The 24,342-nt window shown below is 37.0% G+C and overlaps 1 protein-coding gene across 3 annotated transcripts in view; it reads left to right on the plus strand.

The window, feature by feature from the left end:
• The window catches only part of SLC38A4 (solute carrier family 38, member 4), a 60,736-nt gene that overhangs the window by 30,594 nt on the left and 5,800 nt on the right, over positions 1–24,342 (plus strand). For all 3 annotated transcript variants that reach the window (XM_011936048.1, XM_011936051.1, XM_011936050.1), the window contains 12 exons: positions 2,206–2,436; positions 6,715–6,805; positions 7,312–7,427; positions 10,203–10,276; positions 10,746–10,838; positions 15,292–15,373; positions 15,459–15,541; positions 15,652–15,710; positions 16,545–16,820; positions 16,953–17,032; positions 18,342–18,442; positions 20,176–20,300. In XM_011936048.1, coding sequence (XP_011791438.1) covers positions 2,318–2,436; positions 6,715–6,805; positions 7,312–7,427; positions 10,203–10,276; positions 10,746–10,838; positions 15,292–15,373; positions 15,459–15,541; positions 15,652–15,710; positions 16,545–16,820; positions 16,953–17,032; positions 18,342–18,442; positions 20,176–20,300 — 1,299 coding nt within the window. In that variant the 5' untranslated portion in view covers positions 2,206–2,317. The remainder of the gene's footprint in view (positions 1–2,205; positions 2,437–6,714; positions 6,806–7,311; positions 7,428–10,202; positions 10,277–10,745; positions 10,839–15,291; positions 15,374–15,458; positions 15,542–15,651; positions 15,711–16,544; positions 16,821–16,952; positions 17,033–18,341; positions 18,443–20,175; positions 20,301–24,342) is intronic.

Consider the following 24,342-nt stretch of genomic DNA (forward strand, 5'->3'; position numbering starts at 1 on the left):
AATATCCCACTTTGTCTTTAAGGCATACTATTTATACAATGATAATACTGTAATTGCTGCTTATTGGTTTTACATGTTTAGAAACAGCCTACAGGCAAGTTATGACACATTTGTTTCACAGAACAAGACGAAAATATTATGATTCTCAAATTGTAAAAGCGTGTTATTAACTAAAATAATTATGAGTATAGGGGAAAGAAGAAAAGAAAAAGTATGCTAATATCCTTATTTTTTATGGGTAACCAGTCTAAAATCAGTAAACCAAGTCTAAAAAGCTTTAGTGAGTTATTTAGATCTAGAATGGCTAATTTTAAATGACAAGCTAAAAGCAGAAACCATCAATAGTGGTTGCTGCTGGGAAGCGAGACTGGTGCTGTGTGAAGAGTGAGAAAAACCTTTGTACTTAGTGAGTTTCTTTTTTTTTTTTTAACCATATGTAAGTCTTACTTCTCTCTTATCTTTTAACCTGTTTCTTTAGATCCTCTATGCACATACACTTAGGCTGCCTTATATTAATAATAGATTCATTTTTGTTCCTCCTGCTTCAAACACTGTGTGCCATTTCTTTAAATTCTGAGAACTGCTTTCTTTATTTCTGGACAATTCTCTGCCATTATCTCTTTCTGTTTTGTCTCACCCCAGTCTCACAATTCTCTATATTGGAATGACTATTAGTATGTGTTTGAACTTGTAATTCTTATTTCCCCCATTCCTCTTAACTTCTTGTTTGTATTTTGCATTTTTTAATTTCTTCGTGCTATAATTTGAGTGATTTCCACACATCTTTCAATTTTATGACTCTTCCTTCAGCTGAGTTTTTTTTTATTTCAATGATTCTATTTTTTTCTTTTTTTTTTTAGAATTCCTTTTTTGACTCTTTTTCCAACTAGCCTGTTCTCCTTTTATATTCCTTTATAATGTTTTTATTCTGTGAAACTTATTCTCTTATTTTGAATGTTTTCTTTTACTTTTCATTATAATAATGTAAAGTCCCTTTTAAATTGCTTTGTTATTTGTAGTTCCTTATATGTGAATTTTATCATTTCTTGTGCCTACCGGCACTCTTACTAGTGAGTTTCCATGTGTGTTTTATATGTTTTGTAATTTGAGGATGTGAACTTTTCCCAGGTATGAGTTACCTTCCAAAAAAGTATTGCCATGGCACTGAGTTGTGGAGGTATTCCCATGTGGTAGTTTCTGTTTGTCAGAGGAATTGCAGATTTTGTGACTTCTGGAGCAATTTTTATGTTAGTTTCTCTGCTCAAGGTTTCCTTATCAAATGGGTATTGCACATTTCAGGACCACACCTTTCAAGAGTGATAGTGTTTCTCCTAATATAATGGTTCAATGACAATTGAATGAATCTAATGGTAAGAATTTCAGAAGAAATTATATCAACAACATATAGCAGATTCAGGGCATTTTTCAAAAACACAATGCCAGTCCACCCCTTTTCACTTTACAGTCGAGGAAAATGAGGTCCCCAAATGTTAAATGACTTATGCTGAGATCCAATGAGTTAAAGGAGAGCAGAGCCTAAAATCTAGATCTCTTTGTTGTTAAAATACATTTTAATTTGACATAGATGATGACTGATGCTGACCCAGAGGTAAATCTGAACTTTCTTTTCTTACTGTTCTTAACTTTGGTTTCAGGATCCAAGTGCCTAGAAAGTGACTTCCTAAACTTGATCCTCACCTATGTTGCCTATTATCAAGCATTTGCTGGTGTTAATTCTTTCCTGTCCAATTAAATTAAAGCAGTAATTTTCTTTCTAGTTATTGCTAGTAGAGACACTGGTAGATTCTGCCTTGGCAGACCTTCCTTTGTCAAGAATTTACTTTTGTCTTCCTTTCTTTTAAAACATGCATCCCACTCACAAATACCTAAATTTCCCTGAAGACTGCTGCCATGTCTTAAGATTTCTTTTTCTATAGTGACTAGTAAGACCTGCCATTTTCATTACACATAGACACTCTATAAATATCTGCTAATTTAGCAATTATTAGTGATTTCCTTTCTTCTCTTCCATTTTTTTCTTTCTTGTATTGGGTAAAGGAACCTTTCAGGATTTGCTTATGTAAAATTTTCAGGAGTTATCTTCCTTCTTCCCTTTTACAGAGAGCATACAATATGTAGATGATTCATATTCACTTATTTCATTTAAATAAAATTATAATGATGTATGTTGTGTTCTGTTTGCAGAACAGAGTGTTCTGAACATCAACACAAAGTGGAAGAACCTTAAGCTGAACGTACAGTATATTATTTACACTGAAGGGGCTTGTGTGTGGACAAGAAAGCGCTGACAGCTCAAATGGATCCCATGGAACTGAGAAATGTCAACATCGAACCAGATGATGAGAGCAGCAGCGGAGAGAGTGTTCCAGATAGCTACATCGGGATAGGAAATTCAGAAAAGGCAGCAATGAGCAGGTATGGGGTTAAAAATTACTAGGTTCCATGGAAAAATAAGACAGGATGTGGACATGGAAAACAAGGGTCTTGATGGGAAGAACTGGATTTATTACAGGTAAATTTGAGATAACAATGATATTGATGCTAGCACACATCAATTCCCTGGTCTTGAAATACACTGATAATGTCAATCTCTTTTGTGACTGATTTAGAATTGAGGTTACAATGTCCTTGTCTCTATTAATAATGTGTAATAATTTTAATTATATTAGCCTCTTGCTCCTCTTACCTTTCTCAGATTCCTCTTTGAATGTTGTTACACCTCCTGGTTTCTGTAGGGATTCTTTTCTCTCTAAAAGTATCCTCTGGGCAAGCTCACTCACAACTATTACGGCCTCACCAACTGAATATATGCCATATCCCCAGCCTGTTAAATTTCTCTACTGAATATTTCAGATCACTATATCTGGCTGTCTACTACACATCTCTACTGGACCACTACTGTGTCTGAATTGCCTCATTTATAAAGTTAAACCTGTAATGTCTAATATTGAACTCCTATCTTTCCCTTCAAAACCAGCTCCTCCTCTAGTAATCCCCATCCTAGTGAAAATCACTGCTATCATCTAGCAACTCACTCAAAAGCCCCTAGGTGTAAACTTTGACCCACATAGCCAATGGTCAGTCATATCCAGTTGGTTTGACCTTATTAATGCTTCAAATATACCCACTTTTCTGTACCCATTCTGTTGTGGTCTTACCTTAGGCCTGCATTAAATGCGAGATAGGGAGAGTCCTGATTTGTCTTACATTTTGCTCTCCTCTGTCCAACCCTCTACACTCCTGCAGGAGTAATCTCTTACAATTGCAAATTGAATCAATTTTCATCCTTAGATAAAGCCCTTCTGCACCTCTCCAATAGCAATAAGAGAAAGTTATTACTGGGCATGTAAGGTCCTTTGTGATCTGTTCTTGACCTGCTGCTCCTGTCCTGTTTTTACTTGTTGCCTTCACTCATTCTGCTCCAACTGCCTGGAATCAGTCAACTGCTCCCCCTTTCTCCATGTTGACATCTCTCATCCTTTAAGAATCAGCTCAACGTTAGGTCTCCTATGCAGCCTTTTCCAAATTACTCTACTCCCTGACGTAGAAGTGACCGCCCCTCCTTCATGTACCCTCTTCTTGTGCAGATGTTAATTACATCACTACTACAGGTTAATGACCTCTGTGGTCCCACCACCTGCCACATTGTCTGGTGCATAGTAAGTGCACAATAGCTATTTGATAAGTCAATTGATTTCCCACAAAATGTTATATCAAGTTGTACATGATTTAAGATGCTCAGAAGGGAATTTTTGACCAAATCTAGGTCTGAAATAGAGAATATTATGCTCAAACAAAGACTTCTCATTTTATTCACAACACCCAGGAAAATCCATCAGGAGAAAGCACTGTTCTTCCTTCAAGTAGCTCAGTGCAGTGAATTTTAGGGATGTTGGACTAGAGAGGCCACTGAGATGTAAATTATGGCATTTTCTAAATCAGGTGACCCTTGAGGAAACACTAGGGTGGTAGACGATAGGGCTTTGGAGTCTGCAAGTAGTTGCCTGACTTTAGAGAAGCTGTTTGTCCTCTTGAGCATCAGTGGAAAATGTAAAATCGCAAACCAACAGCTACTTTTCAAGGATGAGATGGGTGCCCAGAATATAGATGACATTCAATACTTTTTTATTACTTCTCCTTCACTGCATTACCCTCAGTAAATTGATTCAAACCTGAGGATGCTTGTTTCTGAGAGGGATGTACACAAATATGAGCTCTGCCAAGGTTGACAGAGCTGAAGGGGACACCCTTCTAAGAACTGTCATAGTGTCATTCCACTTGATCCTCAAAAGCCAGAATGGAAAGAGCATGAATGCTTTTGTTAAGCTTCATGCAATGTGTTCTGAACCACTCACAGTGACTTACCTTTTATCTCCTAGCTTAAACATAGGTCATCATTTTGCAGTTTTAAAAATCAGTTTAAAGAGATGGGTTTTATCTATGTGTGGTTTGGATTGAACCCTTAAATGGAAATTTTTGGGAAATTCAACATAATGTATTTATTTGTGATCATTATACTTGCGTTTTCAATACATGCTGGATTTGGTATCAAAACATTTAACATACTGGGGACATTTCTCATCTATTTTATACAATCTTGGCATGTTTAGTGACTACAACTCATCTCATGCCGAAATAAGAACATGCAAATGCCTCAAAGAAAGAAAATCTGTTTACTTTCAAATTCTCAATTTTAAAAACTACTCATGGAATACAGATTTTAGTTTATTGATTAAAATAAAGAATAGAGTGTTGGACATTCCAGAGTTTAAATTCTTTTGTTTTTATAGTCCTCAGGCCCATTTTAGGCTTCATTTTATCCTGTCATCTCAGTCTCCAACTGTGAACATTAGGTACCAGTCTTCACATAGCAGGTACATTAATTACAGACCATTAATGTAAACCACAAAAGAATGGTGAGGGGGTGTATGGAAATGGAAGGAGGCAACAACTGAGGGCATTGTGCTTTCTATGAGAAATATGGGGAAAAGGCCAGGAAATATTCTTAATCGTGTACTCAGAGCTATTTATGCCTTGAGTTCTACAAAAGCACATAAAACTTTGTAATTTTGTCTGCTGTTTCTATCTACATCTCATACTGTTTTCTGTTCTCAAAAAGTAACCCCGCCATCCTCTTTTGTCTCCAGGTTATTTTCAGGATTAGCTTCTGTTATAAAAAATAGCTTGTACAGATCTCGTAGAATAATTCTTTTCTATCTTATTTCTAAGGTTTATTTATTTATTTACTTAGACAGAGTTTCACTCTTGCGGCCCATGCTGGAGTACAATGGTGCGATCTTGGCTCATTGCAACCTCCACTTCCCAGGTTCAAGCGATTCTCCTGCTTCAGCCTCCTGAGCAGCTGGGATTGCAGGCGCCTGCCACCACACCTGGCTAACTTTTTGTATTTCTAGTAGAGATGAAGTTTCACCATGTTGGCCAGGCTGGTCTCGAACTCCTGACCTCAGGTTATCCACCCACCTCGGCTTCCCAAAGTGCTAGGATTACAGGCATGAGCCACTGTGCCTGGCCTCTAGGATTATATTAGTAGAACAATCTTTAATTATTTTATCTTTCTTTTCATGTAGGAAATGTCCCAAACTCTTCAACCCATCAATTTGAAAGCACTTTTAAAGTCATACATAGTGTAGCATTTTATATAAAAACAACTAAAAAGTCTGTGACATTTTGCAATATAAAAATGCAATGGCAGCAGCAGGCCTTATTAATTGAGCCTCTTGGAAATGTGGCTGGTCCTAGGTCCATAGCTTCAAAAGCCCTGGCGTGTAACTGTAGGAGCTGATCAGCACAGCTCTGTGACCAAGTTTTACAGCTTCTAGCCTATGTCCAAGGAAACCACAATCACAATGCTCTGTGGATAGTGACATATTAAAGTTTTCTTTCCCTCCCAACTCTTCTGCCAATTCATTGAATTGCTTTAATAATTTCTTTGGTTTCATTCGTTATCTGTTAATAATCCATGCACATTTTGAGAGTAATTAAAATACATACGCACACGCAGAAACAACCAACACAACACAGAGCTACCACTGTATTACTTTCCAATAAGAGATGTATGTATAAACGATTGTACCAAAAAAGAAAAAAAGGAAAATACCAGCTATAGGGCCCTGCCTGGGACCGCGTGATGCCAGGGGGAGAATGGGGTCTCCCCCTGGGTATGGGTGGGTATGGGCTTGCTGCTTCACCTTTCTGAGCCACAGTTGCCTGTAGGGATATTTTGAGCATCAGACGAGACAAGGGTCACAGTGCCTAGGCATTTAATAAATATGTGTTGAATTAATAAAATCATCTGATTATAGTGTGGTAGTAGTTCAGAAAACTCTGACATAACCCTATACTCTTGCTTTGGAAGGGCTCTAAATGGGAACACAATTAGTTGTAGTTAGTCTCTTGCATAGCTAATGTGAGAAAGAAGAAATGTGGTATAAACTTTTTTTTAATAATATTTCCTTCCTTCATAACATCCTTCTTCCATCCCAAAGTATAGTTGTAAATGGAGCTCAGTTGTTGGTCTGGAATGACCACTAGTGTGAAGGAGGAAAAGAAAAATAAATTCAGGCATCTAATTTCCCCTCCTCTGATTACTTAGACCACCTGAAACATACATATGATTCAGAACATATATTTAGATGCTTTCACTTTCTTATTTGTGTGTGTGTGTGTGTTCAGTCAATTTGCTAACGAAGACGCTGAAAGTCAGAAATTCCTGACAAATGGATTTTTGGGGAAAAAGAAGCTGACAGATTACGGTGATGAACATGTAAGTGAATCTATGTTTTCAGGCAATAAACGGGACTGAGTGTGTCTGATCTACCTAGGTCTCTGTGGGAAAACAATGTGACTGAAATTTTCCAAGCCTTGATCAGCACATTCTCTGTTTATTCAGGCCCTTACTGGAATAAGGGCTTGTTTTTTCCTGTTCGCCATATGGCTGCATAAATCATTTATGAAATTTATGTGTTTTGGGGGAAATCATTCTAACCCAAAGGTAATCTGCAATCATACATGTTTTCCCTTCTTTATATGACTCCCCTTGTAATTTGTATTTTTACCAAGGCCTCTGCTTTTGTAAAACCAAGCACTGCATTCCATTGAAAATTACATGCTTTTATTGATGTTGAATAATGGCTTTACTCACTGTAATTTTATCTTAGTCTTCAATTTTGGACTGTAATCTGCAGAAAATATAATGTGAGAATAAGGATAACCCCTAAAGGTTTGCCCTTTGGCAAATGTTTGCTTATAATACATCCCTTCTTCTTCAAGCATCCTGGAACCACTTCCTTTGGAATGTCTTCATTCAACCTAAGTAATGCCATCATGGGCAGTGGGATCCTGGGCTTGTCCTATGCCATGGCCAACACAGGGATCATACTTTTTATGTAAGTGAATGTGTATGTCTACATTTGGTGATGAAGTCCATGTATACCTGGTGGCTCTTTCAATTAACAATCTCAAGTTTGATCTTTGTGAACATGAAGGATCTGAGGAAGTATTAGTGAATTCCTCTGGCTTTTAGATAGAACCGCAACCTGAGGAAAAAGTCAGAGGAGGCTACTCATGGTACTTGGTCACCCAACCATCCCTAACCCAATGGCAGAAAGTGTATGTGCTCAACCAACCAAAGTGCTGGAGCAGCCTCCCCAGAAGAATTTTGTTGTTCAGTAGACACTTGAAATAATTTGGTGTTTAGCAGCCAAAAAGATCTTTCCCAGAAGCAAATCTAAGTTTATCTCATTCTCAGGAAAGAAACAACTAAGTCTAAGGCCCTGCTTGCCCTGGCCTACCTTATGTCCCATTCCCTGTGTCCCTGTGCGACAGATACACTGGGCACAATAGCCTTCTCTCCATCCCATGAAGATGCCACATTCTCTCTCACCACTGCACCTTTGCACATGGTCTTGGAACCCTCTTCTCTATCTTCTTCATCTAGTTAACTCCTCATATGTCAGTTCAGCCTCACCTGAATACTGCCTGCCCTGATCTCCATGACTGGGGCAAATCACCTTATCATACACTCACCACAGTTTTAATGTTTTAGTGCCATTTGTCTGAATCATTTGGTTAATATCTGTCTCTCTTTCTAAGCTCTAGAAAGTCAAGCCCATGTCTGTTTTTACTCACCAGTGTCTCTACCTCCAAATCTAGAGCAGTGCCTGGTACAGGAAATATTTGTTGAGTGACCAAACCTTATTCCTAAACCTACGCACTTTCACCCAACTTGTCCAAATGCTGCCTAAGGATAGCGGCATCTGGTAGTTGACCTGTTGGGTGGATACTGCACTATGACAGACAACAACAGACGTTTATGTGCATCATGTACAGCCTGGTATTTTCCAAGATATAGTTGGCAGCAGTGGAATTCTTCACAAGAATGAAATCTGATGTTAGGCACCACTGTGGACACAGATCCTAATCCCAAATGCAATGCTAGGGAGTTAAATAACTGTCTAAGAATGCAACATTTATATCATAAATATGCGCTGTTTATGTTCTGAATATCATGTATGATTAGCAATCATACAGCTATTTGAGGGCTAAGGATGAGGACTATAAATATTTATATCGTGTTAGTGCTTTGAACTGTTTTATGTATTATATTCTTTAGCTGAATGGGTTTTTATATCAACTTTACTTTTATGTAAGCCATGTTTTGAAATAAACTAGGATTTTAATAATCTGAATTTTAATAGCTATATATATAGTCGTATATTTGTATGCTTTTGTAGTGTGCATTACTTCTAAGACAAAAAAGCTGCCTTTCCTTATTAATTATATAATACCATTAAAATGAATTAGGAAGTTATAGATCACTGATGAATAGAAATAGGAAAAACTTCACCCAATCCTACAGTCATAGATCATCTTCATGAGAGAAGAATATTCCACTTTTTAAAATGAGGACCTTATTTTTTAGCAGATTAATTTGGTCAGAACAATTAACTCACTAAACATGATGGGGTGTGTTTTGTGTGTCTGAGTAGCACAGACTGGGTTAAGCTTTCTCTCTTAATTTATAGCAAGTGACACAGTATTTTATTAGTTTTACTCTTAGTATTTTCTGCCAGAGAAAGTACTTGTTTAGAATGCAGGGAATGTGCATTATTTTTCCAGGGAACAAAATTATATAATCTGAATTACATTATTCCTTAAAAAGAGTTAAGTTCATAAGGCATATGGAAAATTATAGGAATAACTCATTGGTTAGTTCTGGCAGACATACTTTATGGAAAATAAGAGCATAATATAGCTACAGGAGTTATAAAATTTATAATTCATGGTCCAAATGTACATTTGTACTATTGATTTCATTGGGAACTACCAAAGGATTAGATCAATTGTGGGGAAAGTGTATTTTTTTTAAATAAACAAAGATAAAGATTTTTTTCTGAATTCGTGGTAAAAGTTAGCATTGCTTCTCCATTTATTATGTAGATGCTTCTATCAACATTCTTATTTTTGCGCTCCAAATCTTAGATTTGGAAAAATACCAATCAGTATAAACATAAAGAAACCATACATGCATGTGGGGGTCCTGACACCAGAAGTGACTCTGAAAGAAAAAAAGAAAAAAAAAAAGGAATTTTCCTGCCCCATCCTTAGCTTTCTCTGCTTTCTCTATTATATATGCAACTGCCTGTCCCTCTAGCTTACAAAGTACTTTGTTATCTAATGCACAGGATCAGCAGTAATGCAGCTCAGACAAAAGCTTTGGCTTTTGGATTCCTAAAGTTCAGATTAAGGTTTAGTCAGACTAATAAACAGCCCTTCAATTCTAAGTGCTGATGTGAATATCATGCAAATATGATGTACATATTCCCATGTGCTGAGTAAGTAGATGTAGCATTTGCTAATTTTGCTACACACTTAGCATCTAAGTTATGAACCAGATTCTATAACGGGGTAACATTTTAAAAAAAAAGTTAGGGACTTCAGGTAGTAGATTTGGGCATGTAAAATATAGCACATTCTATTTCTATGACTTTAAAGGGTATGTGTAGAGTTCTGAAAAGAATTTCTCAGCCTCCCCCAAATCCACATACTTTTGGAAAGTCTATGATTGAAAAGATGAATGTGATCCTTTATTGTAACATCTAACAAAATTACATTTTATTTATTATAGAAACTTTATTACCTACTCTCTCTTCCCTTTACAGAATCATGCTGCTTGCTGTGGCAATATTATCATTGTATTCAGTTCACCTTTTATTAAAAACAGCAAAGGAAGGAGGTATGCTACCACTTGAGTTCAACACATTCTATTTTAATTCTCATAAAAGAGTATTTCAGTCTGTTGCTTCATAACCTTAGGATGATTGTAGTCAGTTTCACATTTCATTTTCTTCCGAGCCCAGTGACACCATCTCTCAGTGCTTTTACTTGTTAGGGCAAGTGAGAGGCAGGAGGGAAAGTCAACTGAATCAGGTTCAAGACAAATAGAAAAAAAGAAATTTCTGACATATGATAGAAATAACTGTTTTGATTTGCTACATGCAGTTAAAATAAATAAAGCCATTGATTCTTGTTTGGAGAACATTTTGATATATTGCTTATTGGTTTTTGAGGTTGCAACTTTTGGGCTTATAATTTCTATATGACGTTTATTTACATGTTTGAGACTCCAGTGTGGAATTATATGACAAAATATTTTAGTCGTTAAAACATTCTTTTTGACAAAACTATTTTATCTTTGATTGTAGGGTCTTTGATTTATGAAAAATTAGGAGAAAAGGCATTTGGATGGCCGGGAAAAATTGGAGCTTTTGTTTCCATTACAATGCAGAACATTGGAGGTAGGGGATATACTTTTCAATGGATCATGCAGACTTTCTATAGCATATTCAATAAATAAGAAAACTTAGAGCAATGAACAGGCACTTCAGATACAGAAAAATTGCTACTTATAGTTCTTAAATTTTAAAACTATAGTTTCTTAAATAGATTTGTGTCCCTCTTTAATTAAAAACAGCAATATCTAAGAATGAAATAACATATAAAACCCTGCCAATTGAATTCTAGAATTAAAATACAAAATAAAAGCTTTCTTGATTTTTAATGTTATTACAACATGAATTATTGCTCCTAAAAATTGAAGAATTTGTGCTTATTTCTGTCATTACCAAAACGGCTGACGTTTTTCTATACGTGATTGAGTTCATTTTACAAAACTGAAAAGTGGGTGTCTGGGGGAACACGGCCAAACGCTGTGGTCCTTGAAACGCAGCCTGCACTGAGCCAGCCCACTAGACGGTCTCTAGAAGTTTACTAAGGCAAAAGTCTGGCGAGGCATCAGATGCACTATAAACCCGGGTTTGTTGAGTCTATGGATTATTATAATTCCCACTGAATTATCATTGCCAGCGTAGGACCTAGAAATATATATATTTTCAACAGTGTTCTCTCATTGGTGTGTTTGCCCACCAGCTTCATACTGTTATGTCTTTGGCCCTCAGAAGGCATCCAGACCCATATTTCAGATGTCCCGCTGGCTGCTTCCTGGCACATGGTCCCAACAATCTCCCCACATAGTGACACTTACTCCCTCTCCTCCTACCCAGTCCCTAAACCTGCTATTCTATTTCTCTGATCTTTCTTTTCTCAGTGAATACAACCAGCAGTCATCCAGTTTCTGAGGACAGACATCTGGATGTTAGCGTAAACCTTTCCTTTTCCCCAACTCTGCATGTCCAATCAAATGCCAAATTCTGTTCATTTGATCTCTTACTTATCTCTTGAATCTCTCCTCTCTGTCCATCCACATGACCACAGATGATCACCATTTTTAGCTCAGACTATTGCAGTAGTCTTCTAATTGGTCTTTCTGGCTTGAGTTTTCCCTGCTCCCAGATAAACTCTAATTTGTTCTCCAGATAAACTTTCTCAAATTTAAGTCTGTTTCTACTTTTGTCGTGCATAAAATTCTTCAGCATGCCCTCATTATTTTCAAGGTAAAACTTAAATTCATTGGACTGACACAGGATTTTCGTCTAGTTCTTCTGCTTATCTTTCTAAACCTTTCCTAGCAATGCCCATATCTATCTATCTATCTATCTATCTATCTATCTATCTATCTATCTATCTATCTATCTATCAATCAATCTCTATCTATCAATTTATCCATCATCTATACCCTACATGTCCTGTGTCAAACCATAACAAATTATATTTAGTCCCCTAACAGTACAATTTTAATATTTTTAAAAATCATCCATGCCTTCTTTTCACAGGCTATTTTCTCCCCTTGAATGTCTCTCGAAGTCTTCCAACCCTAACACACACACACACAATTTTCTCTCTCACTTTGCTCACCTGGACTATTGCTTCTCTAGACTGTTAAATACTAGTTCCTCTGGGCTCTCGTGGTCCTGTTTGTATGTATCTGATATGTAACTGTTTTCTAAAGGATATTTTAAAACACTTGAGTAGAGAATAAGCTTTTGGAGTCTGATGGACCTGAATTTGAGTCTATTTCTGTCACTATCTGTGACCTTGGGAAGATCACTTTACTCCTTTGCCTAATTTTTTCATGTATAAAATTACCTTACAAAGGCCATTGTGAGGATGAAATAAGGTAACATACGGCACATAATAAGTGTTCTGTATATGCTTCTCTCCTCCCTGGTTCTCTGCTTCCATATCCATGTCTCTGGAGTTGCCTGAATAAGTTTTTAAATAAGCATTTTAAAAAATTATAAAACAAATATATGATGATTGTGAAAAACTAAAACACTATGCAAATATATAAATTACCAAGAAAAGTTTGTGTCAGTCACCCTCAGAAATAACTACTCATAGGTTTTCCCTTATGCCTAATTCAACAAATACATTGAGTATTGCTAGTATTGGATCATCTTATGATACCGATTTTCAGCTTTCTTTTTAAATTTAATAATATGCCTTGAATATATTTGCATGTTATTCTTTTTAATGATTTTTGAGGTTTCCATTATACAAATGTGCCATAATTGGTTTACAGTATCCTTATTGAGGAACAGTTCGATTGTTTCTAATTTTTCACTGTTATAAAAATACTACAATAAATAAACTTGCACAGAGATCTTGCAAACAGGCAACCCATTTTAATAAATAAATTCACTGGAGTTATCGAGGATTTCTGGAATGCAGAAATTTCTTTAGTAATCTAGCTATACTCGCCCTGATAATGGATATTTGGTAAGCAGATAAATAAAATTCAGCGATATCTTAATGATTTGTGCTTAAAGAATTTTTTTTATGTGTTAAGACTACAATCTTGGGTAAAATTTGACAGTAATATCAGAGCAGTCTCATTTTACTGGTTTGGAGCCATATGCTTATTAGCCCCCCAAATCCCAACAAATGGACCACTTTACATTTGTTTCAAACTCTCAGACTTATTAAGATTTAAAGTATCAACCTTTTCATAGGATTGCCTTTTAGTTGGTCTAATTTAACAATAACCAGGTATAAGCATAATTAACCCTGAACTCAACAAGCTGAGTGGCAGCAGCAGCAGCTGTGGTTCAAAGTATAGCCACTACTATGCTTCTAAATAATGGAATAAACTCTAAAGCGGTCTTTGGGTCAAGCCGCACACAAGTAAGAGGTGTGACTTTAAGGGAGTAAGATGAAATGTCATAACATCACCCCAGAAAAAATGCCCTCACTTTGGTTACTTTATTTGATTAGTTGATATTTGGCATAAGAGAAATCTCTCGTATTTCTGTATTTAACAACTCTACATTTAGAACATTTAATTTTCTCAATCCCCTAAAAAATTAACATTTACTGCAGATGTTTTCACATTAACAGATTAATGTCTGGATTATTCTGAATTTTTGAAGATCAAACACATTAACATCACTGACATCACTGAAAATCAGCAATTAATAGCTCTAACATTGAATGGTACCATACCAAGTCAGCTAATCAGAAATATCTCCTGTGTTCACACTCTGTAAGATTTAGCTTTAGCCAAGGTCTTTGCAAAGATTAACCAGATAATGTGTACAGAAGATACATCTGCTATGGTAAAAATCGTGTCACTTTGACAGTAGAGAAGAAGCACTAGCCCTTCTGTTTTAAATGTAGTCCGTCCTTTTCAAGCTGTGTTTTTGTGGACGTGTCAACTTAACATCTTGGACTTTTTATATCTCCATCGGTGGAATGAGAATAACAACATATATCTTGTCATCTCACAGGGTTTTTCAGATGATCAAATGAAGTAATGTGCAGGACTAAACAATGTGGGGAATTATTATCACCACTGTTACTTTCATTTGAAGTGAAGAAAATATTTTTAAACTCAGTAGTTTAATTTAAAATTTAAGTATGTGTTTTAAAGTGCCTGTTAGCAAAAATTCACTGGAAGGATGTAGGACACACTTAAAGTTTTCCTGTCAAATTTGTGAGTTCTGTTTTTAATTGAACCTTTTGGCCATGTGTCAACAAATTAGCGTTATCCTTCACCAAATGGATGGGCTTGAAAAAGGCATGATGCAGCAAAATTGTAATGTTATGCATATGAATACATATTCATTTTTTCACGGAGAGGGCTTGTAGATTTCATCAAAAAATCTTTCACAAGAGTAGATAATGACTCATATATCACTTACCTAGATGCTCATGAAATTTTGCCACTTTATATAATTCCTTAGTTGGCCAAAAGGAGAGTAAGATGAAGTGGGGGTGGGGAACTTCTTTGACAAAGATGAAGAGAAGCTGTCATCTCTTGTATTCTTTTATCAATCCGGGAAGACTTTGGATCCGACAGTAAGTGGTCTGAGACTGTGTGCTCCTCAGACAGATCCCAGAGGACTAGATACATGCCCATCTGCAGAAAAACAGAGGGGATGTATTGACTCTGCAGATCCGCCCTTTGATTCTGCCATCTCTCAGCTGGCCATGCCTTTTGTTGCCAGACTACTGCCCAAGTTATAGACACTAACACAGGCACACTGAGTATGGGCTGTGATGATTTATAACTAATGAGGGCAGAACCTTAAAACTGCAGCTTCACTGTAAACTTTGGAGCTGGCTTTAACACAGAATCAGCCCTGATACTGTTAACAAAGGTCCACCTGCAAAAGCTAGAGGGTCAAATGTCTATCTTGGAAGAGAACTTGGAAGCAGTGCCAAATACACAGTGAGTATTTTTTCCATTTGGGGTATTAGATGTTCATCTTACTTATCCCAAATGTCATAACTTGCTTGCATGTGACTTCAGTGCTATCCACACCATCTAAGCTGTCACATTTTCCATTTTAGCAATGTCAAGCTACCTCTTTATCATTAAATATGAACTACCTGAAGTAATCAGAGCATTCATGGGACTTGAAGAAAATACTGGGTATGTCTTATGTTCCCTCTGTGACATCAAGTGACTCATTCTACTTGGCCTTTTCTGATTCTAAATCCTTGTCTCTCTCTTCTAGAGAATGGTACCTCAATGGCAACTACCTCATCATATTTGTATCTGTTGGAATTATTCTTCCACTTTCACTCCTTAAAAATTTAGGTAAAGATATTTTCTAACTGGAAATATTTTTATTTTTATTTCACATTTAAATAGGTAAGCTAATTGTAGATGCCATATTCAGCTTCCAAAATGCTTCTTCTAACTTCTAGGTTATCTTGGCTATACCAGTGGATTTTCTCTTACCTGCATGGTGTTTTTTGTTAGTGTGGTAAGTGATGTGATGACACGACCCTTGTAAGTTGGTTAGCATGAGATTCTTTCTGTGCCTAAATTAGCGTCCTCATTTTGTTCAAGCACTTCACTAATATGAAATACTTCTTGTATCACAAGTGATTTTCTTGTAGACTAATTTAGAACAAAAAAAGAGCAGCTAAAATTTAAAGATAGTTGAGGTAGAACATCAAAGCTACTACTAATGGTTTGGTCTAGGCACACTGGTTATATATTGGGTAAAAAGGAACACTTCAAGCAGGAACATGACAATAATCTGGTATTTAGAACAGTAGAGAAGAGTCCCAGAAGAGAAAGAAGAATGCTATAGCCATATTCACATGAATCAGCCATTCTGTCTTACACATTCTACCCACTAAGACAGGACAAGGACAGTGGAATTAAAGAAGAAATCCTCCTCTCCAGGCCCCTGACAAAAGAGGGAATTTCTTGCACTATCATGAATGCCAAAATTTGTAAAGCATTTCCCCAAAGAAGTAAAGGAGAAGGAAAAAAGGTTTTGAAGGCCCATGTCACTTTAGTTTGAAGAAATAAGGAAGTGATCATCTTTCTCATGGAAGGGTACGAAGGAGGGTGGGAAGGATTCATGCAAAATATTGTCCTGTTAACTCTAAGAGGCAGATTTGCCAATCACAGCTCCAACTCTTCCCTTAGAACAGAGGATAGAGGGAGTTGACTTTGTCCATTAGTCTAAAAGGAATGCCTAACTGAGCTCCCTCACACCCTACCCCATAAGCCACACATATGGATTCTTATTTCATTGCTTTATCTCAAAAAGCTGATATTTTTCTTTTTTAATGACTGAGTCTAGGTGATTTACAAGAAATTCCAAATACCCTGCCCTCTACCTGTTTTGGATCACAGTGTTGGAAATCTGTCATTCAACAACACACTTCCAATGCATGTAGTAATGTTACCCAACAACTCTGAGAGTTCTGATGTGAACTTCATGATGGATTACACCCACCGCAATCCTGCGGGGCTGGATGAGAATCAGGCCAAGGGCTCTCTTCATGACAGTGGAGTAGAGTATGAAGCTCATAGTGATGACAAGTGTCAACCTAAATACTTTGTATTCAACTCCCGGGTAAGTGAGAGGTCCAGACTTCTGATGAGTACAGTTATGTGTTTTCTAAGTTTTTATTCAGTAAACTGAGATGGCCCGAGATCACCATCTATGTTGGAATGCTAAACATGTGGTGTTGTCTTTGTTTTTCAGACGGCCTATGCAATTCCTATCCTAGTATTTGCTTTTGTATGCCACCCTGAGGTCCTTCCCATCTACAGTGAACTTAAAGAGTAAGGCAGCCATCATTTTAGCATTCTAATTTGCTTTGAAAATCTGCTCATATGTTCAAGGTTCTTTAAGAGGAAACACAGTTTATAGCTTCCTCTTCAGAGAAAATATGTACTCCATCCACCCTCAGTAACACGCTTTAATCAGAAAGGTGGGAATCAGGCCACTACAGCACTACCTTTTCTGCTTCTTTCTCTCCTTTCTCTCCACCGTAATGGTTCAGGGGAGGGGTTTATGGCAGGTGGACAAGGAGCCGATGGTTGTAATAATTTTGGCAGGTGTTGGGAATTTAAATTTAAATTTTGTTGGGAAGAAGTGATGTCAGCTGGACTAGAAATGAAAACACTCATGACGACCAAAACTTATGGTTAGGGGCAGCCTCGATAAGCCACTGATGTCATTTACAGTCAGCACCTAAGCCTTGTCTAGAACACATTCATTACAAGAGATGTGCCAATATCTGTCCTTTGTTGTCTTATTTGTACAATAGAGTCACTGGCTAGAAAATCTTGTTTCTTCCAGCTGATGGTCTGTGATTCGTTTGTATTCTTTTCCCTTTGAAGTTGTTGGTATTTGCTTGGGAACAAAGGATATGAACTCATTATAGCTGTTTTCCTCTTTCCCTTAAGGAAGGGTATTATATAATAATTCTCAACTTCTTTAATCTAGACATCAGTAACCTCAGTCTTCATTCTCACTAAATAGCAAAACTTTCCCCATAAATTCTGATTTACCTCATAAAAAATTTCAGAACACTTTCAAGTATTTTGATGTCTTTGATTTACTTTGAAAATCACGTGTAGCAGTTACTCCAGAAGCCTGACAATTGATCTTTGGCAGTCAGGTTCCCTCTAGAATGATTTCTAGAAGTTTTTCAGGTAATAATGTCAGGATTTCCAGTAGTCTGGACTCTTGGCAGTAGTACTTTGCTGACTCTCGTAGGTTCTTTTCCTCATTTATAGTCATCTCATTATGAAATGCAAAAACTTTCTATGTTAGAAGCCTGTTTGATCTTTATGTTAATTATATTCTTATTCAGTGGGCAGGCTTACTGACTGACATGAAATAGACTGTTCCTCTTCTAGGGAAATGATTGATTTTAAGACTGAAGGAGCAGTGTTTAAGAAAAATGGAAATGAATCCTCATTAGCTCTGTAAGACAAATTTAAATCAGCTATAAGTTTATGTACTAGAAATATGTCTTCACGATGAACAATACAGATACACTTTTTTATTTACTATTTTAATTTTGAAAAGTGATTTTTTTTTGTAAGTCTAAAAAACAAAGCTTGGTGTTCTTTATTTTTCCAGTCGGTCCCAGAGAAAAATGCAAACAGTGTCAAATATTTCCATCACGGGGATGCTTGTCATGTACCTGCTTGCTGCCCTCTTTGGTTACCTAACCTTCTATGGTAGGTCACTCTGTGAAAGTCATTCTCTATGTGCAAATCCTTGTTAGGCTGATCCTTGACCGGGGTAGGTATGATTTTTTAAATTGCCTTCTATAAGCATGATCTATAGATGACACATATTCAATTAATATACTATTTTAGCTTTGTCACTTGACCTGAGGAAATGGGGCCTGATTCAGCCTGGCTAGCAAGTTACAACAATTTGTGAATTAACACATATTTTATAAAAAATATCCCTCAAATGAAATTATTTTCCTTTAGGGATAGATGATATTTCTTTGGCTAGACTCCATAGTCCAACTCAGGCTAGAAGTGATGAGAATGAATCCGCTTGCATGTGATAAAGCTCCTTTGATGGAATTATTAACTGCCAAGCAAATGGCAGGGAAACTGCCAGGTCCTCAAGTTTCAACTTGCCTCCTATTTACCAGTCAAATCAAATCTGGGAGCCTGGGACTTTAGGTAAAATTTTTGACACATCCCGTTCTATTTTGTTATACCAAATGATTTCCTAAGAAAGAGGACATGACAGAATTTCCTTCAATCTGAGAATGCACTACCAAAACATAAGTGACTGTGGCCACATTAGATTATGCCTGCAACATTTCCTCTCTGGCATCTTAACAGTTCACAAAGGGAATAGGATTGTACTCCTTCCATGAAGTGTAGCCACATGAACAGATTTCTTGGAATTACATATTGACCTGGTAGTATATGTTTACATGAATCAGTGTATCAATATAAATATATTTTTGTATAAGCCTCATTTTAAGGTTTTTAACTTAATTTTTTTTTCTTACTGACTTGGTAAATTGAATTGAAGGTATGACAAATTGTGGAGGAAAGATTCAGGAGTAGGTCACGATTTGCTTAGGTTTTCTTTCTATTTGACTAATATTTGACTATTAACCAAACATGTGCTTTAGATTGGGCATTAACTTTTTGCTGGTTGTGAAATAATGAATGTCAAGGTCAATACTACTGAAGGCATTTTCATTCCTTTTTGTCTGATCTTAAGGTGGAAATCCAACTACATTTGATTCCATAAATATTTCCTTGTTATTTGTGTTTGGCATCCTGAATGAATGTGTTTTCAAGTAGGGCAGCATCTTCATCTTAGAGTAGTATCCATTGGGAGACCCTGTAAAGATTATACTAATTTGTCCCTGCATGTTACTTATACTGATTTTAATGAGTTTCATAAGACAAGCAAAAACTTGAAAAAGCCCAAAAATATCTGTTTTAGTGTGGTGATGGAGTCATAGTTGTTGAGCTTGAAAAAATGGTAGCAATCATTCATCCTAGAGTTTACACACTGGGTTTGTAAACTGCATCAGGAGTGGCTGCACAGGTAGGGGCAGGGGAGGTGGTAGGCTGGGAAAGACAAGATATGGGGCTTGGGCCTCTCATCCCCTTCAACAAGAACACCTTGGTCTCTGTCTGATTTGTAATTGCCTCTGTACAGCAGAGATAGATTTATCACAATGCAAATGAGCTTGAGAGGCTCTTTATTTTGTATTATAGCTTCTGCAACTTTATAAGCTTCAGGACCTCTTTGTTTATTTGAATGAAGGTTGCATAGCTAATGAGCTCAGAGGCAAGACCAGAGGTGCCTGGATTCCCAGACCTAGGTCTTTTCCTCTGTTCTGTGTTCTCTCTATAAAATGTTGCCATAAGTGACCCGTGCTGATTTGGCAACACCAAGCGGGCTCATTCTCTTCTTCCTGTTGTAGGAGAAGCTGAAGATGAATTACTTCATGCCTACAGCAAAGTGTATACATTCGACATCCCTCTCCTCATGGTTCGACTGGCAGTCCTTGTGGCAGTAACACTAACTGTGCCTATTGTCCTGTTCCCAGTAAGTACATAAGACTTTGATGAAAGAAACCTACTTGACCCCATAAATTAGCACATGTGTTCTACCTTCATTTTGATTTAATTATAGGGTGAGTTTGCAATTGCAATGCCTGAGGATATTGTTATTTTCCTATAGCATTTTGAGCCACTTAAAATTGGTCATTTAATGTGCAGATAGAGCAAGTAGTTTCAGGTGATATTTTTATAGTGTAGGAAAAAAATCATAAAACTTATTTTTAAACTCAAATTTGAAAAGTGGAGCTTGAGCTTCCATCTTGTGGATTAGTAAAACTGAGTAGGAGTTCATATAACTTCGGAACCTTGAAAGCCAAAACCATGTTAACTTTCAAATCGTATTGAATTTCATCACAGTTTTGAAGGCATTTCATTTTTTTCCAGTTTGTCATGCTGCAATAATATCCAAAAGTTGCCTTATTTAACCTGATGCCTTGAAGGCTAATGAAAAGGGGGTTCATGTTAAGTAAATTATATGCCAGAAAAAAATTTTTCAAAAAACAGTTATGCTATCTATCACATATCTCTTTCACACACGGCCTCTGCCAGACTCACACCAGGTCACCCCTCCCTGGCATTTGTCATTGGCGTCAGTTTGTTCTGAGATCCCAGAGCAGAGCTGGTAGTGAAAATTTGGGTTGTGTGAGCTAAAATCACCACCTAAGGATAAACACAGGTCTTCACCCTCCTGCCAACTCCTCTTTCATAAACACTGAATTTACTCATTCATTTGAGGGGGAAAAAATAAGTGACACAGTAACCAGCACTGTCCTGGACATAATGTTCCATACAGGGCTGGCATATGAAGACTATTTCTATAATGACACTGTGGTCACTTTAAATGCAGCTTGTGTGCTGAAATATATTTTGGCACATTCCTTTTTCATGAGTGCATGAAATCAGATCCGTATTACTATGGTGGCTACTATTTTACTCTTAAATCATGTCTTGCCCCTAATATATCTGAAAGTATTTCAGATGACATACACATAGCTTTAGCCTAAAATCAGCTCTGTCTTGGGTACAAGACAGAAGATAACTATAAACAGAAGGTATATGATAAGATAAAATTGCCAGGCAAACAACTTCACAGAGAAAATATCTGGAGCCCTTCTTTTTATGTGTAAAAAAATTGCTCACTAAATATTGGCACAGTATAAGCGCTCACATCATTGTAGAATCGAAGCATAAGAAATCTATAATGTGCTTCTGTATTGCTTTATTCATATTCATATAGCGTTTTCAAACCATGGTCTTAAGGGATTGCCAGAATTGGCCATTGTCACACAGACAGCTGGTAACAGTTCAACCCAGTGCAGCTCATAGCCCAACACTGATGGCTGCAATTATTGTCATGGGAAGTAGAAGTCATTTACTGATGAACATTTCACCTCAGCATGGAAAATCCAAATCTCCCCTTAGAAATTCTTACCCTGTGTGAGAAATAAAGCACTGGTATAAATCTGACCATCAGGAACAGCAATAGTGTGTAAACATTAGATGCCATTAGAACTAAAATTGACCATAAGAACCAGAGTTCAGAAAAATGACTAACTACCATCCTTCATTATGTATTTCCACTCAACATTAGCATTTATAAAACATTTTGCACATTATCCTGTCCTCACCCTTGTAACATTACATTTAAATAATCTATGTAAGTGCTCCACTGCCCCACAGAGTCGTAAGTCCCTGGGACTTGCGGATGTGCACAGTGACTGGCACAGAGGGTGAGCTCAGTCGTGCTTGGGAAGAAAAACAGTCTTCAAATGAATCTTGCCTTGTCTTGAAATGTATAAACTGCCTTTTCTAGCAAAAGCATAGACACTCTTTCCCTTGGTGACATGTGAAATGAATTCAGCTGGGTTGAGGATCTGGGCTAAATGAACCAAACCTCCCTATAGATGATGGATACATAGAGATGGTGACAGAGAGTAGTCCAGCTTCCTTGAGTGGCTCTCAATCAAGTCCTCTGAGGCTAAATTCAATTTTTATTCTTTACTAAAATGATAAAAGTTGTTATTGGTGCTTTTGCTTGTTTATTTCATATAACTTAGGGCTCAGATTTTCAATGTGTCAAATGCTGACTCACAGCATGTTTCTCCTGATAGTTTATTTCATTTAAGGAACTCTTGACCAATAAGAAGTTTATTTACTTGCCTTGATATCACCACATATTAATAATAAAACAAATAAAACCTAATCTGGATTAAAATCTATCAGCTTTAGGCATTATTTTGTGTTCTCCTTCTTTCAACATGATATCTGGGCTCTCTTTCTCAGGAATCTGAGAAGATATGACTGGGGTTTGTTTTTCTCTGCTTCATTTATTATCTTTCTTTTCTCCAATCAGGTTAGTTTTTTCCTTCTTAGTAAAAGGTGCATAGTAACTGCTTGTAGGATTTGTTGAACAAGTGAATATATGAAATGAATTAAGATAGTGTTTTCAGTAGCAGCCCAACATTTCTTTCTCTCTTAGTAGTGGGCGGGGTATCTATTATGGAATGGCACCTCCTTCCAGAGGACTGATCATGTCATTTTCAGCTTATGCTTCCCTTTATGCAGTAAAATTCCCATATTTCCATAAAGAACAGGAAACCAAATAATGTTAATGGATATATCATGAACACACAGACTCAAATTTCACCTGCTATGCCTTTGAAAAAAGATCCCTAGCTACTTGTATTTCATCTTATAGTTAAAATCATTCTTTTCACTTATGTTGCCTTCAGATCTCCCGTTTTGAAGTGTATGTAGATATCAACATAGAAATGCAGCATATATTGCTATGAACTGCAGTGGAGTAGTAATTTGTAGGTATTTCCAACATCCTTGCCTTAAGCAAACCTGCAAAATCAAAGTGTGAGCTCCGTCTAAACAATGGGAGAGGCTTTTTTTTTTTTTTAAGAGTTAGAGCTAAGACTCTCACTTCCTCTTGTGCCTCCACATTTTTGACCTTCACATTGGGCCCCTGCATCGGAATACAGTACCGCCTAACAGGATCCTGTTCAGGACTCTTTCTCTGGAAGTAAGAGATGTTGTCTCCAGAGCTGCGTAGACCTTAATGAAATCATTCTGGGTTAGAGGCCCTAGATGGTGCTGGGGACCTCCCCTCACCCACAGCATCTGACCCACATTTCCAGGTTCCTAGCAACTTGTGTCAGTAAAGAAAAGGGCACATAGCTAAGTGTAAGAGCAGATGAGGCTCGGTGGGAATCAGCAGTAGCCTGCCCTGGCAAAGGTAAACAACGGCTGGGGACTTTTGGTCCTAGGCTCACTCCTCAGGGAAGCACTTTAACATGGAATGACCAGCAGGTTTCCTTCCTGATCTTTTCCACCACCACCACCACAAGCCTAGTGCCTCCCTCCCTCTTTACTCTGTTGCCCTCTTCAGGAATGCATTGGAAGCCACCTTCAGTTCTGTTTGAAATTTTCTTATTCCTTGTTCACAAAGAGGAGGAAGCGTTTGCGTTTACTCCAACCATTCTACCTATTATTCCCATAAACTTTCTGTACTCTCATATCATCAGGCCAAATGTCAGTCTTTCTGGGAGTTAGTCTTTCTGTGACTATTTTCTGAAAATGAACCTATATTCCATACTTGTTTATTCTATCTGTTTAACACTGTGAAACAAATTGAGTCCTCAAGCACTATGTATATACCATAAAAAGCTTATTTTAAGCCTACCAATTAGACCAGTTTTGACAATATTGAATAAGCACTAATTGCAGATCATAATGTAGAATTATATGCTGCTGACGAAAACAATACCACACCATTTGCTTTCCTCAGTTTACTTTTCAGAATGAGTTTCATAATGTTCACTAATCCAATTTTTAAAATTCTTTACAAAGTTATTCTTAAACTATTTCCAGAGACTATCTGGTTTGTCATTTTAGAAATGAAATTGCCTTTTCAGCCTAAACAGATGGCTTTAATTTTTGGTGGAGTGGTATGAAAGGAATGTCACATGAGAAATTGCAAGCTATTTAGTTCGAATTTGTTGTCATTCATACATGTTTCAAAA

The sequence above is a fragment of the Colobus angolensis genome, unplaced genomic scaffold, assembly GCF_000951035.1.
Source record: "Colobus angolensis palliatus isolate OR3802 unplaced genomic scaffold, Cang.pa_1.0 Scaffold150, whole genome shotgun sequence".
Lineage (NCBI taxonomy): Eukaryota > Metazoa > Chordata > Mammalia > Primates > Cercopithecidae > Colobus > Colobus angolensis.